At 35.2% G+C, this 21907-nt stretch overlaps 3 protein-coding genes across 4 annotated transcripts in view; all 3 read right to left on the bottom strand.

The window, feature by feature from the left end:
* Nucleotides 1-4763, bottom strand: part of LOC135683065 (uncharacterized) — a 28898-nt gene extending 24135 nt beyond the window's left edge. The window contains exons 1-3 of the mRNA XM_065198214.2: nt 3355-4763; nt 2638-2889; nt 68-313 (exon numbers count right to left, since the gene is read on the bottom strand). Of these exons, the coding sequence (XP_065054286.2) occupies nt 68-313; nt 2638-2889; nt 3355-3406 (550 nt within the window). The 5' untranslated portion in view covers nt 3407-4763. The remainder of the gene's footprint in view (nt 1-67; nt 314-2637; nt 2890-3354) is intronic.
* Nucleotides 4764-4908: 145 nt separating this feature from the next.
* On the bottom strand, nt 4909-12358 carry LOC135683074 (uncharacterized). Its single transcript, XM_065198225.2, has 6 exons — nt 11390-12358; nt 7734-7830; nt 6587-6676; nt 5927-6068; nt 5627-5674; nt 4909-5179 (listed from the first exon to the last, which is right to left on the bottom strand). The coding sequence occupies exons 1-6, from the start codon at nt 11752-11754 to the stop codon at nt 5082-5084; spliced, it is 840 nt and encodes a 279-aa protein (XP_065054297.2). The 5' UTR covers nt 11755-12358; the 3' UTR covers nt 4909-5081.
* Nucleotides 12359-12490: 132 nt separating this feature from the next.
* LOC135683068 (uncharacterized) lies at nt 12491-21849 on the bottom strand. Of its 2 annotated transcripts, none has more exons than XM_089109453.1 (12): nt 21610-21849; nt 20100-20211; nt 19602-19695; nt 18802-18856; nt 17887-18024; nt 16931-17008; nt 16158-16342; nt 15707-15849; nt 14985-15123; nt 14185-14297; nt 13328-13412; nt 12491-12727 (listed from the first exon to the last, which is right to left on the bottom strand). In XM_089109453.1, exons 1-12 carry the CDS (start codon nt 21734-21736, stop codon nt 12674-12676), a joined length of 1323 nt encoding a protein of 440 aa, XP_088965579.1. In that variant the 5' UTR covers nt 21737-21849; the 3' UTR covers nt 12491-12673. The 2 variants fall into 2 exon arrangements, with proteins under 2 accessions (XP_088965579.1, XP_088965578.1); XM_089109452.1 differs by having other exon boundaries at nt 17887-18027; nt 21610-21848.
* Nucleotides 21850-21907: the final 58 nt, after the last annotated feature.

The raw sequence follows: 21907 nt of genomic DNA, 5'->3' as shown, positions 1-21907 counted from the left end.
TCTTTGGATATAGCTGCTGTGCAAATATTGCAATCGAGGCTCGTTATTATATTCACTTAAACTGTACCTGGCTGTTGTTTGATGCCCACACCAGTTTCTTTCTTCATTTTCTTATCCGCTTGCGCTTCAGTCAGTTTCACGAAGCCGTAGGAGCAGCGATCAGCAAAGTATCGTGAATTATCGTCGACTTTGACTCGCATTGGATATGGCGGCTCCTTTTCATTGCATATAAATTCATACTGCTGACCTTCACGAGAATATATGAAAGATTTCGTCTGAACTTTCAAGTGTTCTAGAAAAGTGGCAGCGAGTTCTGAAAAATAAATATTCGATTTTGGCATAAAGTCAAGAACGTTTTTCATTCAGATAACCCAAGTTTAAATCGAAAAGTTTAGGCAGGGACAAACTTTCAGAGAACGACGTAAAGTAAAGTACTCGATATTTGTTGATATCCCAAATTTTTTGTCGGTTTTTTGGAAAAAGGATTGCGCTTCTGGATCTACCAAAAACAACTCATATTATAAAATAATATCATAATAAAATCATACTAATAGTATTGTTGATATTAAAAGATTAACACATATTATTGTTGTACTTTGTAGGCAGTTGCTTCTTGTTCATTACCCATACTTTCAAAACTTCACGTGTGATTTAACAAAACCTAAGTATATATATTCCCTTGAAAGGACCCCTTTAAATAAATAAAGTCTCAGCAAGCCCTTTTGTCCGCAAATTCGACATAAAATTTTGTATTGTTTAGTGTTTTTAAAATAATTAGCATATTTCTAAATTTTTGGCGAAGAGGTTTTAAGGCAGTGGCGACAAAATTTATGGCTTTATTTCTTCAGGCACAAAAATGATCTTTAATTACCAATACAGCGCTACCAATCTCATTGCACTTTTTAGATAAAAATGTTAGGCATTCGACGACTTAGTGTGTTTCAGACTTGCAAGCTGCTCAAAATACTGCTAGACCACTCAATTTACTTTGCTCCTTTCACTTCTTGCTTCAGGAAAATGTGAAATTGTCTCCTGTATATCAAAAGTCGAAATATCATATGACTTGCTTTATGCTTCCTAGAAATAAGAAACACTATCTTTTTACTCTTAGAAATTGTATCTCAAAAATTCCCCAACAATTTTTTGTGCATCTGTCAAGACTTTTGTATAGAAAAATTGTGTATTTGTGTACTTGTTGAATAGCTTTACTAAAGCAAAGACCTCAGTGCACCAAAATCTCTACCAAAACTTCCATGTGCATCTGATCACATACTGCTTTCAATACTGGCTCAACTGTACTACATGGAAATAGAGGATAAACCTGCATTTTCAATATGCTTTGGAGCTTTGATCGTCTGAATGCATGTAATTTCGGATAGAATATTGTGATTGTCCCGACGCTTTACAACAAGTTTATCAAGTTCTAGATTTGCAAAAAAAAAGTTTGTCCTATTTATCAAGATGATTTGTCAAGTATAGAAGTTAGCTTTTTTGCACAGGGCAATTTTGGTTCTAAATGTCAAACATAAAAAATCATCAGTACATATATCAAAAATAGGTTATATGATTTATTCATGAAGTTCAAATATCCATTTAAACTATTAATCCATACAAAAGATGAAGTGGGCTGAGTTCCTTTCGCAAATTTCCGGGGTCAAAGGGCCTCTGTTTCAAAAACTGTCAAATTTATCCAAACAAATGTTCATATGTTGTTGGGTTATACTTCTACGTACGTAAGAAAAATCCGTCGAAATGGTTGTAAGCCTCGAGAAAAAAAATATCGAAACAAATGATTTTTCATACTGATTCTAGTTACAGTTCTCGTTTTGCAACGATTGAAAATGGCGAAAGTAAAAAAATACGCCGCAGTATCCTAGCTCGACATTAAGCACCTTTGGGGCTTCTATATCATTGGGTCTATTAAAGTTGGTCACCTAATATGGCCACATGACGATTATTGGATTCTCGAGTGTGACTTCAGATAAAGTGCTGTTGTAGGACTGCAGGAAGTACCAGATTGATATTAAGAATTGAAATAAAAGGAGGGTGGCAAAGCATATTCAAATAGCTCTTAAAAGACTCTCGACAGAAGTCGTGCTTTCATCTAGGCAAGCTAGTTTAGAATTTACCTTCAATCCTGGAATTTTCCTTCAACATTTTTTGGGCATTCTGGACTGTCTAATGACAATTCAGAACTTATGTTTATGACCGATGTCTTCCGACATCTAATGTGTGACAAACTTATTATTGACTATTGTAATTCTGTTGAATTGTAAACACCATCTGCAGTCGGGACCAGATGACATTATGTCCTTCCTCATTGCATGGTGCAAATAAAGTAAGTTGTTTTTTTCTTTAGGTTTTAATTGATAAGAAAAAGAGAAAAAAAATTTACCCACGTAAAAACCAAAATCTCTTTCTTTATTAGACTTTTGCGGTAATAATTGATCAAAGATTGAATTATTGCCCTAAGCAATAGCCAGGTATACTTGGGTATAGATACTAGTATCCAATTCTTGAATATAATTCTGATGTTTCACATTCTGAGTTTGAACATTTCAAACTTGATGTTCTTTGCTAGTCTGAAGTTTTGTGCCACAAAAATGAATTGTTTAGCATTGGTTCGGAATCACTTACTTTCTTTTTCTGTCTTCGGTTTTTTAAGGATTAGTTCGTTTTCAGGAGTAGCATAAATGAAGTACCCAGGAAACCGAACAGATTCGATTGACAAAGCCCGTGAGGACTTGGCATCACTTATAGGAGGCTTGTGGATTTTAAATACTTGGGCACCGTCCATCTTCATGGTCAAGACGGGCGGCGAGCCATCGATGTAGGCGTGCATCATCAGACCGTTATCATTAAAAGGGTCACCAATCTGCCCATAGTAGACTAGAAAAGATAAATTGCAAATAAAACTAGATCATATGAATGAATTTTGAGAATTTCAGATTTAGATGTCAAAAAGCTGAGCAATATACATTTATGAAGATAACATTTATGCTAAAAAAGGCAGGACCAACATATACTCTCGAGAGTATATACTCTCGACTCAACAAAATTCGACTTAAGCATTGACCTGGCGTTTTGCAACATACACGTGGAAACTTCGATATAAAAGTAGAGATTATTATTTAAAATAAAGGGGCTAAATCGGGACGCAAGTTCTAATAAGGATGGTGGTTATCTTCAGAATGAATTTAGTTTTGATTTCCTCTGACAGATAAGCTGATTAACTATCAAAGTATAATAAAATGAAATAAAAGAAAGTTAGATGGCAGCTGCTTGCCGTAAGGATGATAAGAATGCGTTATTTTCAAATATATTACGAACAGTGGCATTACAGGTCCTTCTTACCTTCACAAAAAGAGCTTGATACAAAGTACAGAAATATCCAAACTCGAATCATCTCAAATCCGCAAAAAAAATTCCAAAACAAAACAGACTTTAAGAATTGGTATCAAACAAAACACATCTTTTGAACGGGCACGGGCATAAACAAATTATGTTCGTTGTTCGCGAACACTTTCGATTATTCAGCCACCTGTTCACACCTAGAGCCTGTCAGGAGAAATCTAAAGGGCGAAAAAGCAGAAACAGAAGCAAAGTCAATGGAAAATAAGTTACGTTAAATAATAAAGCGTGACGATGTACAGGTCTGCAAAAATGGTCAGCTGATGTAAATAAAGCCCAGGGATGTTCAAAACATTTCAGAGATGAATAAACACAAAAAAGAAGGGTCCCTTGTCTCAGAATCTAAAGGAAACGCTTTTTTGAAAAGAGGCAAAAGCTGGGGGAGGGATGTGAAACCGGTGATCCCATGGTTCCATCGTACCCGACAAAAAAATACCAAAAAGGTTTTAGTCCAGTCTGGATGAGAACTTGCAGCAATGAAAATGACATCCTTCAAAATTTCATTACTTGGCGCAGAGTAAAAGAGGCAGACAAAAATGTCCATTGGACAATGATACGGTCCAATTTTTTAACATCTTCATTACAAAAGCACTTTTTGTAGGGAGATTAGTTATTTCCTATGTTAATTTGTTCTGTTAGTTAATTTGTTCTGCCATCACTCAAATTGAGAAAATATATTGCCCCATGCTTTTCCGAAAAGATATCTGCATTAAAAAACCAAAAACAAACAAATTCACTGGAATGGTTAAACAACCGAGCACCCGTGTAGTTAGCGCCTCGGTTGCTTGCGCTATTTTTGGCGGGTAGGCAACCTGGAAAAATGGCAACCTGGAAAAATGGCAACCTGAAGGAGATTAATATTTCTTCTGTGAAGAGTGTCCACAAAATAAGGTTTAATGATTCAACTTAAGCCAAGGCAGGCCTAAGGAAATATATTCTCTTTCATTGACCAAATTCGAAAGCTACATAAATTTTGTCTGAAAACATGAGGTCTCGCTTGAATTATTAAAAGTTCTTTCAGCCTTAAGTTGTTGTTCATGGGCTTGCTTACTTATGTACGCCATCTAGCCTATAATAAATGCATGGCGATGCAGTGTGGCCTTCATAAAATCTAGCTCATTAATCTTTTTCCTCTGGATTACAGTAACTTATCAGAGTGAAAAATTAAAATTTGGCAACAATTTCACGCCCAGTATTGAAATAAAGAGCTCAAGCATTTAAAAGAAAAAAAAGGGAAATCACGAAGCGTTATTGCAATTGGAAAAAAGTATTGGGTCTTGCAAGAAATAAAAAGCCCAATGATTTTGCAATTAATTGAAGGCCATAAGGCTCACTAAATGCCAAAAATAGAAGTTTACATTCTGATGATTATGTTCTTTGGAGCAATTAATGTTTTCTTCAGTGAAAATACATTTAAAAGTGCATCAATGGATTGCTCAAAGAAGAAACACTATACTACAGCTCTGTCGAAAACAAGCTACAAAAAAAGACTAAGTATAAGATGTAAGAAAATCTATTTCAAAAAGGTTTAAGAGACCTCCTACAAACCATTTTACTTCATACTCGATAATACATTATATGCTTTAAGATATTTTTTATGCTAAAATGACTTTTCTGTACAAACAGTTCAGAGAATCAGCACTTGATTGCACCTCTCTGACATGCTAAAATCACTGGTCTATTTCCAAAGTCTTTTCCTTGACAATCTCTAAAATATTTCGGTAATACCTGAATTTTATTGTCCATTCTTTAGCAGCAGCAAAATCGCCTGAGTCAGAAAAAATAAAAAGATTTTTAAAGCAATGTGCCTAAGAAAGTTAAAGAAGCTTTTGTTTCTTCATTGATTGAGAATGTTTTTCTTTGCAAAGCTTTCATACATTCAAAAACATACAGTCACTAAGAAGAGCATGATAAAAATATGAAATTATCAGATAAATTTCCTTCAAAAGGACAAAAAATGCCAGTATTCAATGTTCCTTTCCTTTAAAGAGGCAATATGCCTGATATTTAGATAGTTAATGAAACAAACCAAGAGCGAGCAGGGGTTGGGACAAACACCAAAGCTATTTAGTTACAATGATACAAGAGAGAATTTTCAGATAGTGGCTTAATGTGTTCACATGTAAATACCAATGCAATAAAGCAACAGGCAATATAAATGCAAAAAGTTGTAATTTTTTTTGCAAAAAGTTGTAATCATGCAAAATGTACTTACGATTTTCAAAAGAAATAAATAGATTTTCAATGCAGCTGTCAATTGCATCTATAAAAAAGCAAAAGAAAATAGGAAACAAGTATAAAGATTTGTAGATTGTGTGTACATTCAGTTAGTCAGAGATAAAACATGAAATAGGATCGGGCATCAACAGGGTTGGGTATGATACAAAACCCTCCATCATTTTTACTGTACGCAATAATGAAAAAATTGATGCTTAAACTTGAAATTCTAAGATTAGAACAGTCAATAATCTATGTAGAAAAAGCTGAAGGATATGTCCAAACGTTCAAGACATACCATTATTTATCTTTCTGATATCATCTAAATCCTTTGATGTCTTTACTTCACTTAGTTTTTCATTGGTTTCCATGACCTCCATTAAAAATTCTGTATCACCAACTGTATTCTCCTCACCAATTTCTACACCATTCAAAGATAGCTGCAAGATTAACATAAAAATTTGCATCTAGGAATAACTGTGTCATAAATCTATCTAAAAGCTCTAAAAGCAGGCATAAACTCCTGCCATAAGCTTCAATTGGATCAATTTAATTCTCTCTTCTTCCTGGTTTTAATTTTTTCATAAATAAGAACTTTCAAGAATTTTCCACCTACTTTTGCTCTTACCCAAACTGCATAATACAATATATTTTAATATGCTGATCCATTCATCTGTCTTTGCACCTATCAAATTTTACAATAAAATATCTCTCAAAATGAACAATTTTTTTGCAGAATTTGAAAATGGCTTTGAAAAAAGCAAACATTTTACGACATACTAAAAGCTTTTTCATCTGACACTCCTCAGAGCATAAAACGTCAGAATAAGGTATATTCTCTCAATATCCTATTTAGATGATCAATTGTGAAATTTTATCTTTTCAATTCTAAACCGAGACTTGAAGGGTTAACTAATACTTGGACAAAGAAAATTTTCAATAATTAAGGAAAACCTACCAGATAAACTGCTCTTGTCAGTGGATCAATAAGTGTATTATATGCCTTGTTTATCAAAGATGATTGCTCTGCAGAGTACTGACGTTCTTCCTAAAATTTCAATGAAAAGCAGAAAACTTCTCAGCAGTTGCAACAATAAGTGAATAATCAGGTACAAGCTCATGGGTAGCTGTGGAATTTAGCGCTAAAAGGCACAAGATCCTTATCTAGCTTGTACTCTTGAAGACATCAACACGTATATTAAACAACTTAGCAAGACAATTTGCGGCTGAGACTTACAATTCGTAGATAGGCAGCTGCTACCCTGAAAGCTAGAACTACACTGCACTGCACTGCACTGCACTGCACTGAACTGCACTGCACTGCACTGAACTGCACTGCACTGCACTGCACTGCACTGCACTGCACTATACAAGATAGCTATTGGAAGAGTAACTTTATTTAATCTTTCCCTGAGTAACTTTTTTTCTGTAGTCCAGGGCCTATTTTATTGTGGTTTTTCCCACATTTTGTGGTCTTGGAAATCCAAAATATGGTCTTGGAAATTGTGGAATAGGTTTTTTATTTTAGCTATATATTTTTGTTATAGATATGTTTTTCTGTTGATAGAGTTTTGAAACTTTATAACTTAACAGAACAGTACAAATCATCCATGAATCGTAGCGCAAGTTCCTTGGTCCAGATTAATCTGGTCCAACAAGAGCGAAAAATGTTACAGCCAATCAGCTTTTTGCTCTCAAATGGTGTAAATGCATAAACAAAACATAATTGCAATCGTGTTATGTTGAATATAAAGAAAAACACTTTCTACGGCAACGGTCGATATTATGAAATTCCATGCTTTATATATAGCCTTCTTTTCTTAAAGTATGGTCTTGGAAAATTTCCATAAAATAGGCCCTGCTGTAGTCCTATTCATTGTAACAGTTACACTATGATGTCTGCATTCCTCTTTATTTCTTGTCCTCATTGCAATGAATGAAAAATGTTAATGGAGCAATGATTGAAACTTACTGCAAGCAGGCATCTCAAGAATACTATTTTTCAAGCAAAACAATCTGAACACTTGTACTTAAAATAAAGAAGTATCAGTTTTCAACAAAATTCAGTTTCAAAAACGCATAATATTAACACTTGAAATGCATACTTCTAACGAACTGCCAAATTTGTCTGGGTGTATCATCCCTTGAAGTTCTCTGTATTGAATTGTTAACTCTCGCACATTGACACCATATATTTCTGGGCTGCAAAGTAAAAAGGTTGAAAAATTGAGCTGATTTACAGGCAAGTCAGGCTGTTACACTTAGTTGAAACTTTTTTCTTATATATGGTTTGTCTTGTCACCTACCTGTAAATTGCCACAAAATAAGTTATCTGTATGTCAGGCCTTTTCATAAGAAATGGTCCTTTTGATCCATATGATCCTTTTGTTTAAGGCAATATCAAATGAAAACAAACTGTTACGATGACCTTAAAATAAATTCCAAAAAAGATTAAATACCCAATACAAATGTGCTTGTTTATAAACTTTATGAACACCAGGAAGATCATATAGACATTATTCCAGGATGATCCCAAAATGTTCTTCTTTTTAAAAACCCTTTAACTGCCCAGAAAATGTTCCAAGTGCTATTGTAGTTCAAAAACTAAGTGCCAATAGTATTCCTAAACATTCGCGGTAGAATTGATTGTCAAATGCATTTTTTCGTTGAGATGTGGTTAAGTCGGCTAACTTATATTTTCTGTGTTTTGATATATCAGCTTTGTATTGTCTATGGCCCTGGGCGCACTGAACATGATTTCAGGAAATACTTCTGACAAACGTAATCACTTTTGTTCATAGACAAAAGGGATTAAGCTTGTTAGTAAACAAATGCTGATTTTCCAGTGTGCTCACCAAAATTGCCACTGAACCAAATCTACTAATCCCTTAAAGGTTCTGTCGTCCTGCCCCAGAGCAGGACGAACTCTGTAAAACGAAAATAGTTAGCAATTAACAAATTTTTCTTATGCCACACAGTGCCCTCAGTCAACTGCCTACAGAAATGATTAGTAATTACCGCATTTTTTCGCCCACACACAGTGCCTAAAGTCAAATGCGTCCTTTCTAAACCATTTTAATTTAACCAAACTCTGTGGCTCTGACACCAAATGGCAAACAACCATTTCGCACACGAATTGCACTGCACCTGAATTTTCAAGCGGAAGTCAGATTATCTTTGTCAAATTTGAAAAAGTATTCTCGATTTTCCATTTGACAAAGATAATGAGTTTTATGTCAGAAATCAGTGTGCCCAGGGCCTATGTCACTTGCTTGGGTCACAAAAGATGACTAGAAATGTGTTAATTGATGAGACATTTATTCCTCAAAATTTCCTGTTTTGCCCAAGTGAACAAATGCTTGCATGGTTGGGTTTGCGCGAGTGCTGACGCTATCACAAGTGATTGCTCGCGTCAAACAAAAAGGCCTACTATGTCACAGGTTTTGAAGCATGCAGTCACTCACTCAAACAAATTCAAATTCAAAGCTAAGAAGCAGAGCTTACAACTAAACATCATCCTTATAGCTCCATAAGAAATCTGTGCCTATACTAAGTTAAAACCAAAATATTCTGTTCATTGCAATCCTATTACCATTCACAGATGAATCTCAGAAGTGCAGCTATGCTGACCGAAATTGGCTAACTTCCAACCTGGCATCTACGATGACAGAGAATGTTCAACACTAACCCAAGTTTTCAACTAAAGGCAATCGCACACTCTGAAATTGGTGTGGCATAAGGCTTGTCATTGAGTTTTGCTTTGACAGTATAGTGTTCATGAGGATATTCAGGAGCAGTCATTTATGTTGCAGTAAATATTAAAAAACTTGCTAATTGCATATATGTGAAGCACAAAATTTGTATCAAATGCACATATATGCACACCAAGAGATTTGTTTTGCAAACCTGAAAATCATTAAAGAAGAACACTAGAAATTATGCCAGGAGGCACCCGAGCATGCCTAAATTGAATTCCAATGCAACTTTCACGAGGGCACTTAAGGTTAGTGGGTAACTCAAGTTTCAATGACCATTAATTAATGACCAGTCTAACCTTAAATGCTGTTGCTTTGTTTGTTTAATCTAATTTTTCTAAGTAAACAGTTGTGTTTTTCTTGCAGCTGAGCTACAAGAATCAAACTCATTCGACTTTAATATATTCAGATGAATTCTTAGTTCACTTCTGCAGTCCAGCCTCATATAGTAACAATCACATCCAGGGTCGCGGAGAGGATTTATGGGCCATGGGTCAGGATGAAAGATAAATAGCAAAGCATGCCTAAGGCAGACAATTTTAGGGGTATGGGGAATGCTCCCCTAGGAATTTTTGAAAATGATGGTGCCTAAATTGCTCTTGTGACTACTGTTTTGATAGGAATAAGTTTAAAGCTAAATAAAGATACGAATATCTGAATATATCAAAAGATTTATTTGTTCCAGTTCAGATGTCTTCATATTATCTAAAAATTTATGAAACAATATAAATGCTTGTTAGAATTTTTATCAGAAAATCAAAGTTTCTCACCCCTTCTGTGAATTTTCCTGTCTACACCATTGTCTGGTGGCTATATTACTTTTGTTTGCTGTTTGATATGATTTAAGCATAACTGATATCTTAACACCATCATGCATAAAGATGAAAATTTCTTAGAAATTTTGAAAATCTTAGAAAATGGAAAACATTTAATTCATTAACTAAATTTGATCACAACCGACACACAGTTTCAAATAGATTTGCATGACATAGTATAAATCTGTATGACATAAATATTGCCTTGTATGTTGCCCTGTTGTAATCACATATTTTGGTAACATTCAGAAGCTTTTAAACTTCTTCATCCCAAGTCCACAAAGATGGGAAATTCTTCACAATACACTCAGGCAGTCAAAGAATCAAACTGCTTCTACATTACTTCATTCATAGACTTTTGTCATTACTGTTTCTACTAATGACAGTTTCTGGTAATGGAGGGGCTGGATTATTACTTTGATATTTTTTAGTGAATTTTTATTTATAGGCCCCTATAGCCAAGGGCTTTTGGGTCAGTGACCCCCCTGGCCCAGTATATAACTGCTACCGTACAAAATTCATTTGTAAAACTGTGCTGGATGGCAGAGAAAAATCGTCTTGGTTCCACAGTGCTAGAGAAAACGGAAGGGGGAACCATAACAGTTTTATCACGGTTCCAAACTTGGAAGGAACAGTGTAAATGGGGCAAAATTGAAAAGTAAGGCCACTTGCGAGCCAAGCAAGCAGAAAATTTTCCTAACTTTTAAGCTATATGTCAGAATAGTTTCATTATTTCATTAGCCTGAGTTTCAGACCCAAAACTAAAAGTATTGGATCAAATGTGCACATTTATCACAAATGCACTCTTGCACTCCTGGCTAATAGTTTGTGCACTCCTGAGATCTCGTCGAAAACTACCATGAAATCCAAACCGGCCCCTGACCCCAGAGGTAAAACTTTTTTTCTTGCACAGGCCGCGGGTAAGTTCACGCACCTGACAGCACGATTGCGTGCCTGAAATCACACACTTTTATAAAACTGTATTGTCATTAATGTAAAATGTATTGAAATAGGACTTTGCGCGGCCAAAATGCAAAAGTGCAAGGATGGAAAATTTGAGCATGCGGGCAATATATCGCGGGCGCGCGACAAAGTTTCCAGTCTGGCCCCTCCCCCTCCCCTCCTCTCTCTCTCTCCTCAGCATTGATCGCATCATAAATGTATGAAAAACCAATCAAGAGATATATGTACCTTCTGAAGATTTGGAAGAATGATAGTTCTGTCAATGGGGGCTGTATCTTTTTGCAGAGATCACAGAAGAAAATCTCAGTACCAATCTCCCTGTTGCAATTCCAGCAAGTTCGGTTGGCACTACGAACTCCACACATAAATCTCTTGGAAGAAAAATCTCGACAAGAATTACTTGTAGTATGGCCACGATTGCACAAGTGACTTTCCGCATAATTCAATAACCTATGATCCTTATGTTTGCATTCTTTCTTCGAGACACGGAGCCAATCTGACGAAAAACGTGCTCCACAACAAATAGGCCTAGATGACGAGTTCTGTAGTGGCCTCGCGCACCGCAGTAATACATTTATTCGACTTGCCTGCATTGTTCGATACTTTATTATTTGAATTTTATATATATAGATGATGCTACACCAAAAAATTTCCAAATCCTCAGCCTGGCCCGTTCCTCAAAAGTCTAGACAACTGTCACATGAAGAAAATCCTAATCCATAATGGCGCAAACATGCTAAGGTGGCAAATGCGGTAAAAAGGTGTCGCAGACTCAAAAACCGTTTGGATTATTGCAAGAACTCTCCTCTCACTTGCAGTCATAAAACAGTCTCTGGTTAACGTGTGTGTTTCGCAAGCTAAAAAACTACCTGGCTCGCTCTTATTTGGAAAGGATCTAGAAAAAAAGACAAGATTTTGCCTTTTGAGAAAAAAGACATGTAGCGAATAGAAAGCGATGCCGCCAGCCTGGCCGTATAGGCCTTGTAAAATAATGCGACGCATTTTAAAAGTTCTTTGATACATAGGGAAACGGCAGAAAGATTTTCTAGATAAAATATTGCGAATGAGCAGGCAAAATTTGCTTATCTACTATCAGGCCCGTCGGAACCGGGGGGCTGGAGCCCCCCAATAATTGTCAAACTGTAGTATGTTTCCTTTATAACAGTGTATTGAATGAGAAGGAAAACAATAGGCAGCCAAAATATGAATTTCGTTCCGACGGCACTGACTATGTAGATTCTCTACGCTTTGAACACCATACAGGTACCGATTTCAGTGAATACTTTCTTCTTCTTCACTACTAATGAAAGAATCACACAAATTCTACAATTCATAAAGGACAAAGTGCATGACAGAAAAATTAGAAACCATATAACGTGATTAATTTAATCAACAATGGGTCAATTGATTGAAGTGGAATGACTAGCCTGTCCATCTTAAACAAAATTGTCATCTTCTATCATGTCAGAACTGTTATCTTCGTCTCGTCGGTATCTAATTATTTCAAGATCTTCATAAATCGTGGTCTGCAACACTTTGCTTCAAGTACTCTGCGTATAATTTTTCCTGAAAAGAATACATCAAGTTTACAGCAGTGCTTGGAAATGGGAAAACAATATCCTGGCAAGGCCTGGAAGCTTTTGCAATTGAAAAAAGGAAATAAACTGAAATGCTTTAGGATGCAAAACCCATGCAAATAGCTAAAACCTTGCTTTAAACAGGGAAATTGAATATAGTATACTGAACTCTTAACTGTTGTTGATATACTGATGATACACTTCATACAAGAGAGCTGCAAAAGGACCCGATTCTTATTTTATTAAAGATATTTCAGGTTGTCCGGCCTGTGATGAAATATGTGAAGCAATTTTAAACCATTGAAGGAATTCCAAATGAGAGAAATTTGACATTGAAAAATGAGAGTAATTTCAATTAAGGACACGGCGCAGAAGATACAATCAATAATTGAAATTGAAATAAAGCCGAGTCACTCATTGAAATAATGATTTATGTTACAAATATGGAGCTTTGACAAAAAGTATTGGAAATTGTAAGTAGACAGTTCTTGTTACCGTCAATAAAAACCCCAATGATTCGACTCAACATGTTGTTAACATGCTTTTAGTCTTCAACATGCTCGTATACCATGCAGAAATTATACAATACCTTCTTTGGCTTTACATGAGACATAACGTAGCTTTTCTGTTCTTCTAGTCTCCTCTTCTGCCTTCGCGAAAGCCTTGATTTACTTCTGTAAAGAAAAACGACGATTGGTGTCCATGTGGTGAAAAAACAACCCTGCTTTTGCTCAGTATAAGGCAGATAACGAAACTTTCTTACGATAGCTCATTCCGTACAAAGGAAAAAACAGGATTAGCTGCGTTGATAAAAAATTACTTCTATACTCGGTAAATGGAATGATAAATTCACAAAAGTGAAGAAACGTTTCTTAAGGTTTCAAAAACTAGCTTAAAAACCAAAGCAGCAGTCAACAAAAAATTGCCTAGCCTGTAGCCTCTATACGCAAATATAAAGTATAAAAAGGTACTGCAGTTAAGCGAGAAAAACAGTCTTTGTGTAACACCAATAGACCGCGATCGAAGTTAAGAAAGTTACTTTTCCAACCATGCATTACTTTCCTTGGTGTTAGGTTTGGGTTTTGTACAATGCCTGCCAAAAGTCTTGGCACAATAAATTCGCATATTTCATTAGCACCCCTTTTCTACCTGAAACAATGTTAATGAAAACAGTTCAGGGCTTAAACAATCAATGTAGTTGCATCGAATGGTTCAAGTAACATGGTTTCCCACCAATGTTGTTATGGGGGGAGGGGGAGGGGTGTTACTGTCGTACGGCCGGAAACATTCAATTCTCAAAAATCGTTTATTGACTGTAGAGTGTTCCAAGAACTTTTGGCAGGGATTGTAGCTAGTCTAATTCCACAACAAGTAGTTTCCACCTCTTTTTAAATCTAGATGCAATCTCCACAGCAGTAAGGGATGTTTCCAAATATATCGACTTACCGTGACCAGAATCTTGAGATCAAAAACAGTAAAAATGCAAATATTGTGATTCCAACTTTGCCACGATAGTGATACGACGCCGGTATTGATGACCAAAATTTGTCAATATGGTCCTAAAAGTATACATCAACGCAACAAAATCAAAACTAACAGACAAACTTTCAAATACCATAGCTAAAAGGATATGACGCATTATCAGTAAAAAGAGCCTTTCTACATTGTGGTGGCAGGTGGCATTAAATTAATTTCAAATGTTGAAAAAGGAATGATCGAAATATGCAGAGCAGTTATACAGGATGAGGGCTTCAAGAATAAACCAGAATGAGAATTATTGAAATTCTGAAAATTTAGTATGGAAAACAGTAGTGTAGATTTGCATTGAGCAAATAAAGGCCACGTACATTTGGCAAATAACTGAAAACAGTGAACAAATTCAAACATACAGGTCCAATATGAACCGAATTTATTCAAGTCATCCTATTTACGAGTTTCAGTTCAAAAAATTACTCGTGAGCTTGTCAGCTTTTGCTAAATGCTTGAATTGTATCGCGAAATATACTGACTGATATCAAAGATTAAAGTGGGGCGGAGAAACCGGATCTGGATATGATAAACTGATAAACCTGGTGTCATATATGCCAGGGATTTGGTTGACCGAGTAAGCGAATCACCGGTCGCCTAGGGTCAGATTATGCGCTATAACGAAAACAACAAATCGTGTTCCATATCTGTATTTGAGATGTTCGCCAGGAATAGAAAGTTTGTTTTTAATTAGGAAAAGAGAGTTGTGCGTGTCTTACCAAATAAGGTTGAAGTGGATTATCAAACTTGCGGGTGTCAGCTAGAAAACTGAAAGCTGCAAAAAGTGCTAGCACAAACGACAGAAGAAAAAAAAACCAGCTAAACAGCTTTGTCTTCACATTATGCTCCCATGCCCTCCTGCAAAGAAATAAAAATTTTAAAGAAAATCTTGTAATAAACAATTTTCCGGGGGATGGGAAGAAATAAAAAAATTCTGAGATAAGTGGACCGCAAAATCAAATATTATTGCAAGAACAATTTGATCTTTAGGGTCTTCTACAGTGGTTTTATTGGGTATGACTTCGATATAATATTTCATTTTTATCCAACCGGCTAACGTTTCCACATAACTGCACAAAAAAGCTTTGGATTCCAGCCAAGGGACTTGGCTTACCACAGCTTCAGTTTTAATCAGTTACAGAAACATGTATGAATAAAATTTAGCTAGCTCACGGTCGTTGAATTCAAACAAATGTCCTTAGCAAAAGCTTGGCATTGGAAATGGTTAAGAGCAATCGACACATACTAAGGTGACTTAGCAATCTGTCAATCTACCTTTGGCCAATCACTAAAGGTCTGAGTGGAATCACGCTTATTGATTGGCTATTTTTGATTGAGAGATGGCTTAAGCCGCTTCAGTATCTGTCGACTGCCTCAAAGTAAAAAGGCCACGTGATAAGAAACAGTTCTTTAAAAATAAATTGAATTGAGATGCACTTACGTGTCGGCTTCAACAATTTCATTGATTTTAGACGTAATTGCAAAACAATCCTTTTCCAAAGTGTTTAAAGTATTCTGAATTGTTTGGTTGATAGTTTTCTCAATCGCCTTGCATACAGCATCGATATTATTTTCGCAGCGTGGCTGAGGAGAGAAGAGAGTGTGAAATGAAACAGGAGAAGCAAGAAACTGAGATTTGTGCGATTTTTAAATGTTGCAAGGAAAAGGGAGGAGCAGCTTGGTATAATTCATCTCATAACCGCAGGAAAATTCTGATATAAATCAACTACAAGTTAAAAATTTTCATTACACAAACTTATAATTTTCATAGATCTCAAGAAAATTGTAACCTTAGAAACTAATCTTGGTACGTCAGGCACTTATCAAAAGTAAAGTATTATTACAAGAAATAAAGTAAAGTATTATTACAAGAAATAAAATGGCTCTCTTACCCTATCCGTCAGAGATGGGATGTAAATAGTGGGCATGTCGAACCCACATTTGTTGAGGCCAGGCCGCTTGCACAGTTCTTGTGTAATTTGCATCAGAACTCTTTGACGGTCACTTTCAGTTCCAGCAGTATCAGCTTTGCTCAGAAAGAATCTGATTTTGTCTGAATCATGTTCATTCAACCGCTCTTTAATAAAAAAGAGGGGCTTGATACAAAAAACCAAAATGTACAACGCTTGATGGATTCAAAAGTAATGCGACTTATAGCGTTTATATTTACACTAAAAGTTTAGGCAGATAAACTCGGCTTGAACTGACTCAATACATCTATCCTAGGCGGTTTAGTTAACTCAAAATGCATCAGACAAAATTGCGTTCATATTACAGGTCTTTTACATTGGTTGTTCCACAAACAGATAGGAACGGACACTCTCAAACTCAGCATGGACACTCCGAACAGAGCTGTATCAGGGGTATTACAGGGGGTAATTGAAAAATACCACCCATTAAACCTTTAACAATTGTAAAGTTGCCTAAGAAAATATTGTCGTGTAATGGATGAAAGTGTGATATGTGTTGTGCTGTTGTCGCTTTACAAGAGGCTGGATTCACAAAGAGAGTTTCAGGTTTAGTTTCACAATGTTAAAAGAGTACTTTTTAGGTTAATATGTCATGTGATGAGAAGGCAGTGCATCTTTGGAAACATTTGATCAACATTTTATCTTTGCATCATTCATCGCATATTACTCACTTTTACTAAAACATGTACACTTACCAACAATGTTCAATGTGCGTTTGCAAAGAGCTTGTCCAATCGGATCGAAGAAGCAAAATATCAAATCACACAGTCCCCCTGAAACAAAAAGTTTCGATAATGTTCAATGCCATTCTAAATTGCTATATTTCCAGAATGAAAATGAAATTCACATAATATTCCTTTCAAGAATAGACATGAGTTGCTCAGTTTCTGTTTCACATAATCTGCTCTCATCCTGGCAGAAGAACTTCAAAAGGTGGATTAAAAATAAATGCACTGTGTTATCTGGTCCTCTAAGTTAAAGTGAACAACTAAAGTAGCGAGATGCAGAGGGACCTCAGAAGCCTTCCAAAGCTGAGGGGCACAGGCAGGAAGGGCAAAGTGTCTCAGAAAAAGAGGCACCTTTTTCAAACATCTAGAAGAAGAAAGAGGCGCTGGATAAGGCCATTCATCGGATTCTATAAATCATGCATTGAATAAACTGAGGCAGGAACAACGCAAACCAACGAAAAGCAACCCAATGTAAATAAAACAAACTTCAAAAAAGTTTATAATAGAGGGGTTAATCAGAGTAAATAAAATGGACTGAAGCAAACAATATTTTTATATGGACCCTGCAAAGATCTTGAGAAAGTAAAGATAAAGGACCTCCGGTGAAAAATCTTGCAGGATCCTGGATAGGATCCTCGCAGGATCCTCACAGGATATTGGTAAAGGATCCTACAGGATCTTGTACAGGATTCTGTACAAGATCCTATAGGATCCTGATAAGAATAAAAGCAATCCTTATAAGATCTTGATAGGATCCTATGTATTTCTTGAATCTTTGTGAAAAATCTTGCAAGATCCTGCACAGGATCGATATAGGATCCTGTTTAGGATCCTGCAAGATTTTTCACCGGGGACTTTTATCAAGAAAGTTTAGCATTCTTATTCTTTAGACAAAATGTTGAGCAATAACTGTGTTTACTCACCTAGCCATTCAATTGACTTGTTGACATCAAATGGGTAAAGCATATCCCCATCCACCAAGCCTGGTGTATCAACAAACATCACTAAATTGAACTTCTTCTGCTTTGATGTGGAAATTTCAGTTGATACATAATCTCTGACTCCTCAAAACAAATAAACAAATGCTAGTTAATAAATTGAAAAACCTTTGTTGAAGTATAATGCTATATGTCTAAATGCTACTTTTCAAAGTTTCCCTGTTATATATGAAATAAACAAGTGAGAGAAATGTAAGGACTCAGTCTGATGCTATGAAGTAAGCTGAACAAGGCTGGTTGCTACGAAGTCCAAAACATCAACACACAGTTGTTTTTTATGAAACCAAAAGCAAAAATATCTTAATACAACATAACAGTTTGTCATTTTCAAGCATTTAAGTAAACCATGATGGTTCATGATGCTGGAAAATAGTTTTATGAAATGGTATCATTTACTGACAAAATAGTGAAAACTTGAAGATTGTGAAAACTTGGACCATTGAGTCCCAAAGAATCTATAAAATTTCCAAAATCTTCACAGCCAGAGGTGACTGAAATGTACTAAAAGATTGCTAATGTTTTTGTTTATGATTTTACAACCAAGGTCAAACTAAAGTGATTAATGAGGACATGGGCATGTGGCTATTCTCTGTTCCATTCTTTACACACAGCAACATTTTATAGAATTAATCATTTTGACGAACATAGGCTAAAAATTATAAAATTCTAAACAAAGAATTTAATGATTTCATCATTTTGCTAATAAAGAAAGCAACAAAATAATAAAAGTTTTACAAAAGTTTTGCTAGGACTTAACAAATGTTAAGAAAAAAACATTGACAAATAAAAAAAAATTCACCAACCTATTGGTTAACTACAAAGCATTAAATGCAAATTTACCTTCAATTTCTTGCAGAGGCTTGAAGTGAGGGAACAAATGGAATGTTGCATTTCCCTATATAAGAAAAAATGGTCAATAAGTTATGCAGCTCTTTCTGTGAGTGTATAACCGCCCTGTCTCAATGAACCTTGGCCACTCTGAAAAAACTTTAATATATTTATCAATTCATGTTTCTGAACAATGAATACTTGTAAGATCTGCCATTGAATTGTAAAGCATAGTGCTTTGTGCTTATCTCAAACAAAAATTAATGTATAGGCGCTATAAAACTGGAAATCATAAACACTCTATAAACATCATAAAGTGAGTGGCTTTATCAGAAAAGGAAAGTTAAAAGGCTATTTGATGTTTCTTGTAGGGAAAAAGTAATATTTTGGTACAAGAGGGAAATTTTGGAAATTGCCTTCTAATATACATATAGATAGAAAGGTACACTATTTGGTGAATAGAACAGGACAGTTCTAAGTTGCTCATCCAAATTTCACACTTAATGTGATCATCAGGCAACTGGTTATTCATGACGACCTAGAGCACTTTATGAATGACTGGTACAGTAATTTCATTGGAAAGAATGTCATAAATGTTTCTGGTCTGTTATATACTGCTTGATGCTGTAAAGATAGAGCTCTAGACCAATTGGTATGTGGGAGCATAGAACCATCTTTTTCTGCCCACAAGTTAGAGGATTAGATTCTAAATATCCACATCAAATTGTTAATCAATTGGTGAATGAAATATTTATGAGCGTCAGTCAATTTCTGAATGTCAATGATACTGTCAAAACTTTAGATTCACTTACAGTGAGTGATTCTCTTTTCTTTCCACTGGTAATAAATGTGAAGCCTTGGGTTTCAATTGCAACACCAGTTTTCTGGATATGTTCTTCAACATACCTGGCAATGGAAATGAGAAAAAGGCTCATTGAAATGAAGAATAGATCTTAAGTTTCAAGGAAAAGCAGCGAAAACAGAGGTAGACCTTTTGTCTGACACTCTGAAGAGTATAAATTGTCAGAACAAATATAAAAAACTCTACATTAGGAAATACATATATACCTAGTTGTGGATCAAAATAAGCCAATCAGAAACATTAGCACATGACTGTTGGGGTTGCCCAATCAGTGCTGCTTGCCTATTGAGAATGTTACCAATAGAGTGCTAAGGTGAAACAACTCCTTCTGTCTAAACAATAAAGCGTTTTTGTGCTTATATTTTTCGAGTTTAGTATACTCAAATGTTTGCTTTTTTCAAAGCCATGGTAAATTTTTGTAACACCAAAAGATTGTTTAGATATTAACCAGTTAATAAAGGAACTTTTTCCTGCTGAGTGGTTTCCCATAAGCATAACTGTTATCTTCTTTCTTGGTGCAAGCAAAGATATTCCAACAGTATCTGCTATATACACAAGGCCTAGAAATAAGATAATAAAGAGTAATAAGAATGGCTCAATCAGGAAAAAATTAAAGTGAATACACCGGAAGAAAACAGATCAAGAAAAATTCAAAAAAGGCCTTGCTTCAACAAAACACTACGAAACAAAGAAAACATAAATATTACCAATAAATATTAGAAATAACAAATTTTATTATTCTATACATACATAAATAATAAATTTTCAGTTCAGGGGCTTCAATCATTCATTTATCTATCGAGGGAGCTCCTTCCCAAGAAATTCCCTAGATGTATGTTAAGCACTTTTTCTCATAAAATTTTAATATGGACTTCAGCTTGGGAATTTTGAAAGGTCAAGGGAACAATTATAGTATTTTGTCTTGATAAGAATAATATGTTCGAGGCAATTGCCCCCTAGTAAGAATGTTAAGATACTAATGCACTATTATACTTCTTTGGGGGGACTATCATATGAAGCCATACATGTTAATAGGGTTTGGGTAAGGATCAGTGTCCTAGTGCATTAGTGCTGCATGTTAAAAATGATCTGCTTCTTTTTTTGCCATCAGATATATTTGTAGGTAGAAAAATTTGAAATTAAGTGCCCTTGAACCTGTAAAAAAATATTTAAACAAAAAAAATTTATGAAATTCTAACCAATTTGGAATTAATGACAAATGTGAAGTAATATCCTAAAAATCTCAATAACAACAGCAGCATAATCTAAAGAACAATGCATTTACTTTATTTGCTGTTTGTTTATAGCCTCATCTTTATTGTTAAAAAGCTGAATAGTTACTCAATATTAATAAATCATATGGAAAGGTAGATATAAAGTGGGAGGCAAAGAAAAGGATGACAGTTTACTTTTGGGAGAGAATAACAGTTTATTGTTAAGGTAGACTGAAAAATAGTAAAACTTCATTCATGTTTCATTCAGTTCTTTGGTATTATTTCATTGTTTAGAAACTTCTCTTCATACAATACAATACATAGAAGTAACTCAGAATCTAGTAGTTTTTAGCATTAGAATCTAGAAGATTCTAGGTCAAAATTACAGAAACAATATTGATATATATAAATGTGAAACAGGTAGTATCCAGGGTAATTTCTTGAGAAGGAACTCTCGCGGTAGCTAGGCTAATCGAGGATGCTAGGCTAGGCCTCCTCTTTTCTAAAGATAACTTATGAAAATGGTAAAATTTGTTTTAGCATTATGCCAATTTCTTAATCACTATTTGATTTATATGCCCCTTAGGCTGTTCAGTGTTAGATATTATAAGGTGGAACATGAAACGAATTTTTTTTCAGGGAGGAAAATGATATGAGAAACATCAAATATTAGGTCTAATTTATAGACAGGAAACTTATAATACACCTCAAATCAGTGTATTGAAAGCTGAACAAGAAAAATACCTCTTTCTGGTGACGTTTTATCCACATAAAGTTCATGACATTCCCTTAAAATCTTCTCATTCACTGATATCCCAGTACTATCTGGTGCATTTGCTGACGTCCTGCTTTTTCCATGTCCAGTTGGCATTTTGCTCGCGCGTTTCAATCTCTTCAGCAGCAATTTTAATTTATAATTTTCAAACCGAAGTTTCCCCAAATTTTGCTTTCGGCGAGTCGTTTTCAAAATAGTCTCTTTACCAAGAAGAGGCAAAACGTGTCATAAGAACAAACAGTTTATTGTTTCAATGACGTCATGGAT

Source organism: Rhopilema esculentum, chromosome 7 (assembly GCF_057945365.1).
Source record: "Rhopilema esculentum isolate cy_ngs chromosome 7, ASM5794536v1, whole genome shotgun sequence".
Taxonomy (NCBI): domain Eukaryota; kingdom Metazoa; phylum Cnidaria; class Scyphozoa; order Rhizostomeae; family Rhizostomatidae; genus Rhopilema; species Rhopilema esculentum.
The sequence above is the reverse complement of the archived record's forward strand: the minus strand, read 5'-3'. Positions and strand labels throughout refer to the sequence as shown.

What these genes read in the sequence shown, in the direction of transcription:
- LOC135683068 (XM_089109452.1), bottom strand. Translation starts at nt 21,736, where the DNA reads ATGCCAACTGGACATGGAAAAAGCAGGACGTCAGCAAATGCACCAGAT. An exon ending in TCCCATCTCTGACGGATAGG is followed by an intron (nt 15,850 to 16,157) that starts GTAAGAGAGCCA and finishes TTCTCTCCTCAG; the next exon opens with CCACGCTGCGAAAATAATAT. An exon ending in ATCCACTTCAACCTTATTTG is followed by an intron (nt 14,298 to 14,984) that starts GTAAGACACGCA and finishes GTATACTTTTAG; the next exon opens with GACCATATTGACAAATTTTG.
- LOC135683074 (XM_065198225.2), bottom strand. Translation starts at nt 11,754, where the DNA reads ATGCAGGCAAGTCGAATAAATGTATTACTGCGGTGCGCGAGGCCACTA. An exon ending in TGACAAGAGCAGTTTATCTG is followed by an intron (nt 6,069 to 6,586) that starts GTAGGTTTTCCT and finishes TTAATCTTGCAG; the next exon opens with CTATCTTTGAATGGTGTAGA. An exon ending in ATTTATTTCTTTTGAAAATC is followed by an intron (nt 5,180 to 5,626) that starts GTAAGTACATTT and finishes TTTCTGACTCAG; the next exon opens with GCGATTTTGCTGCTGCTAAA.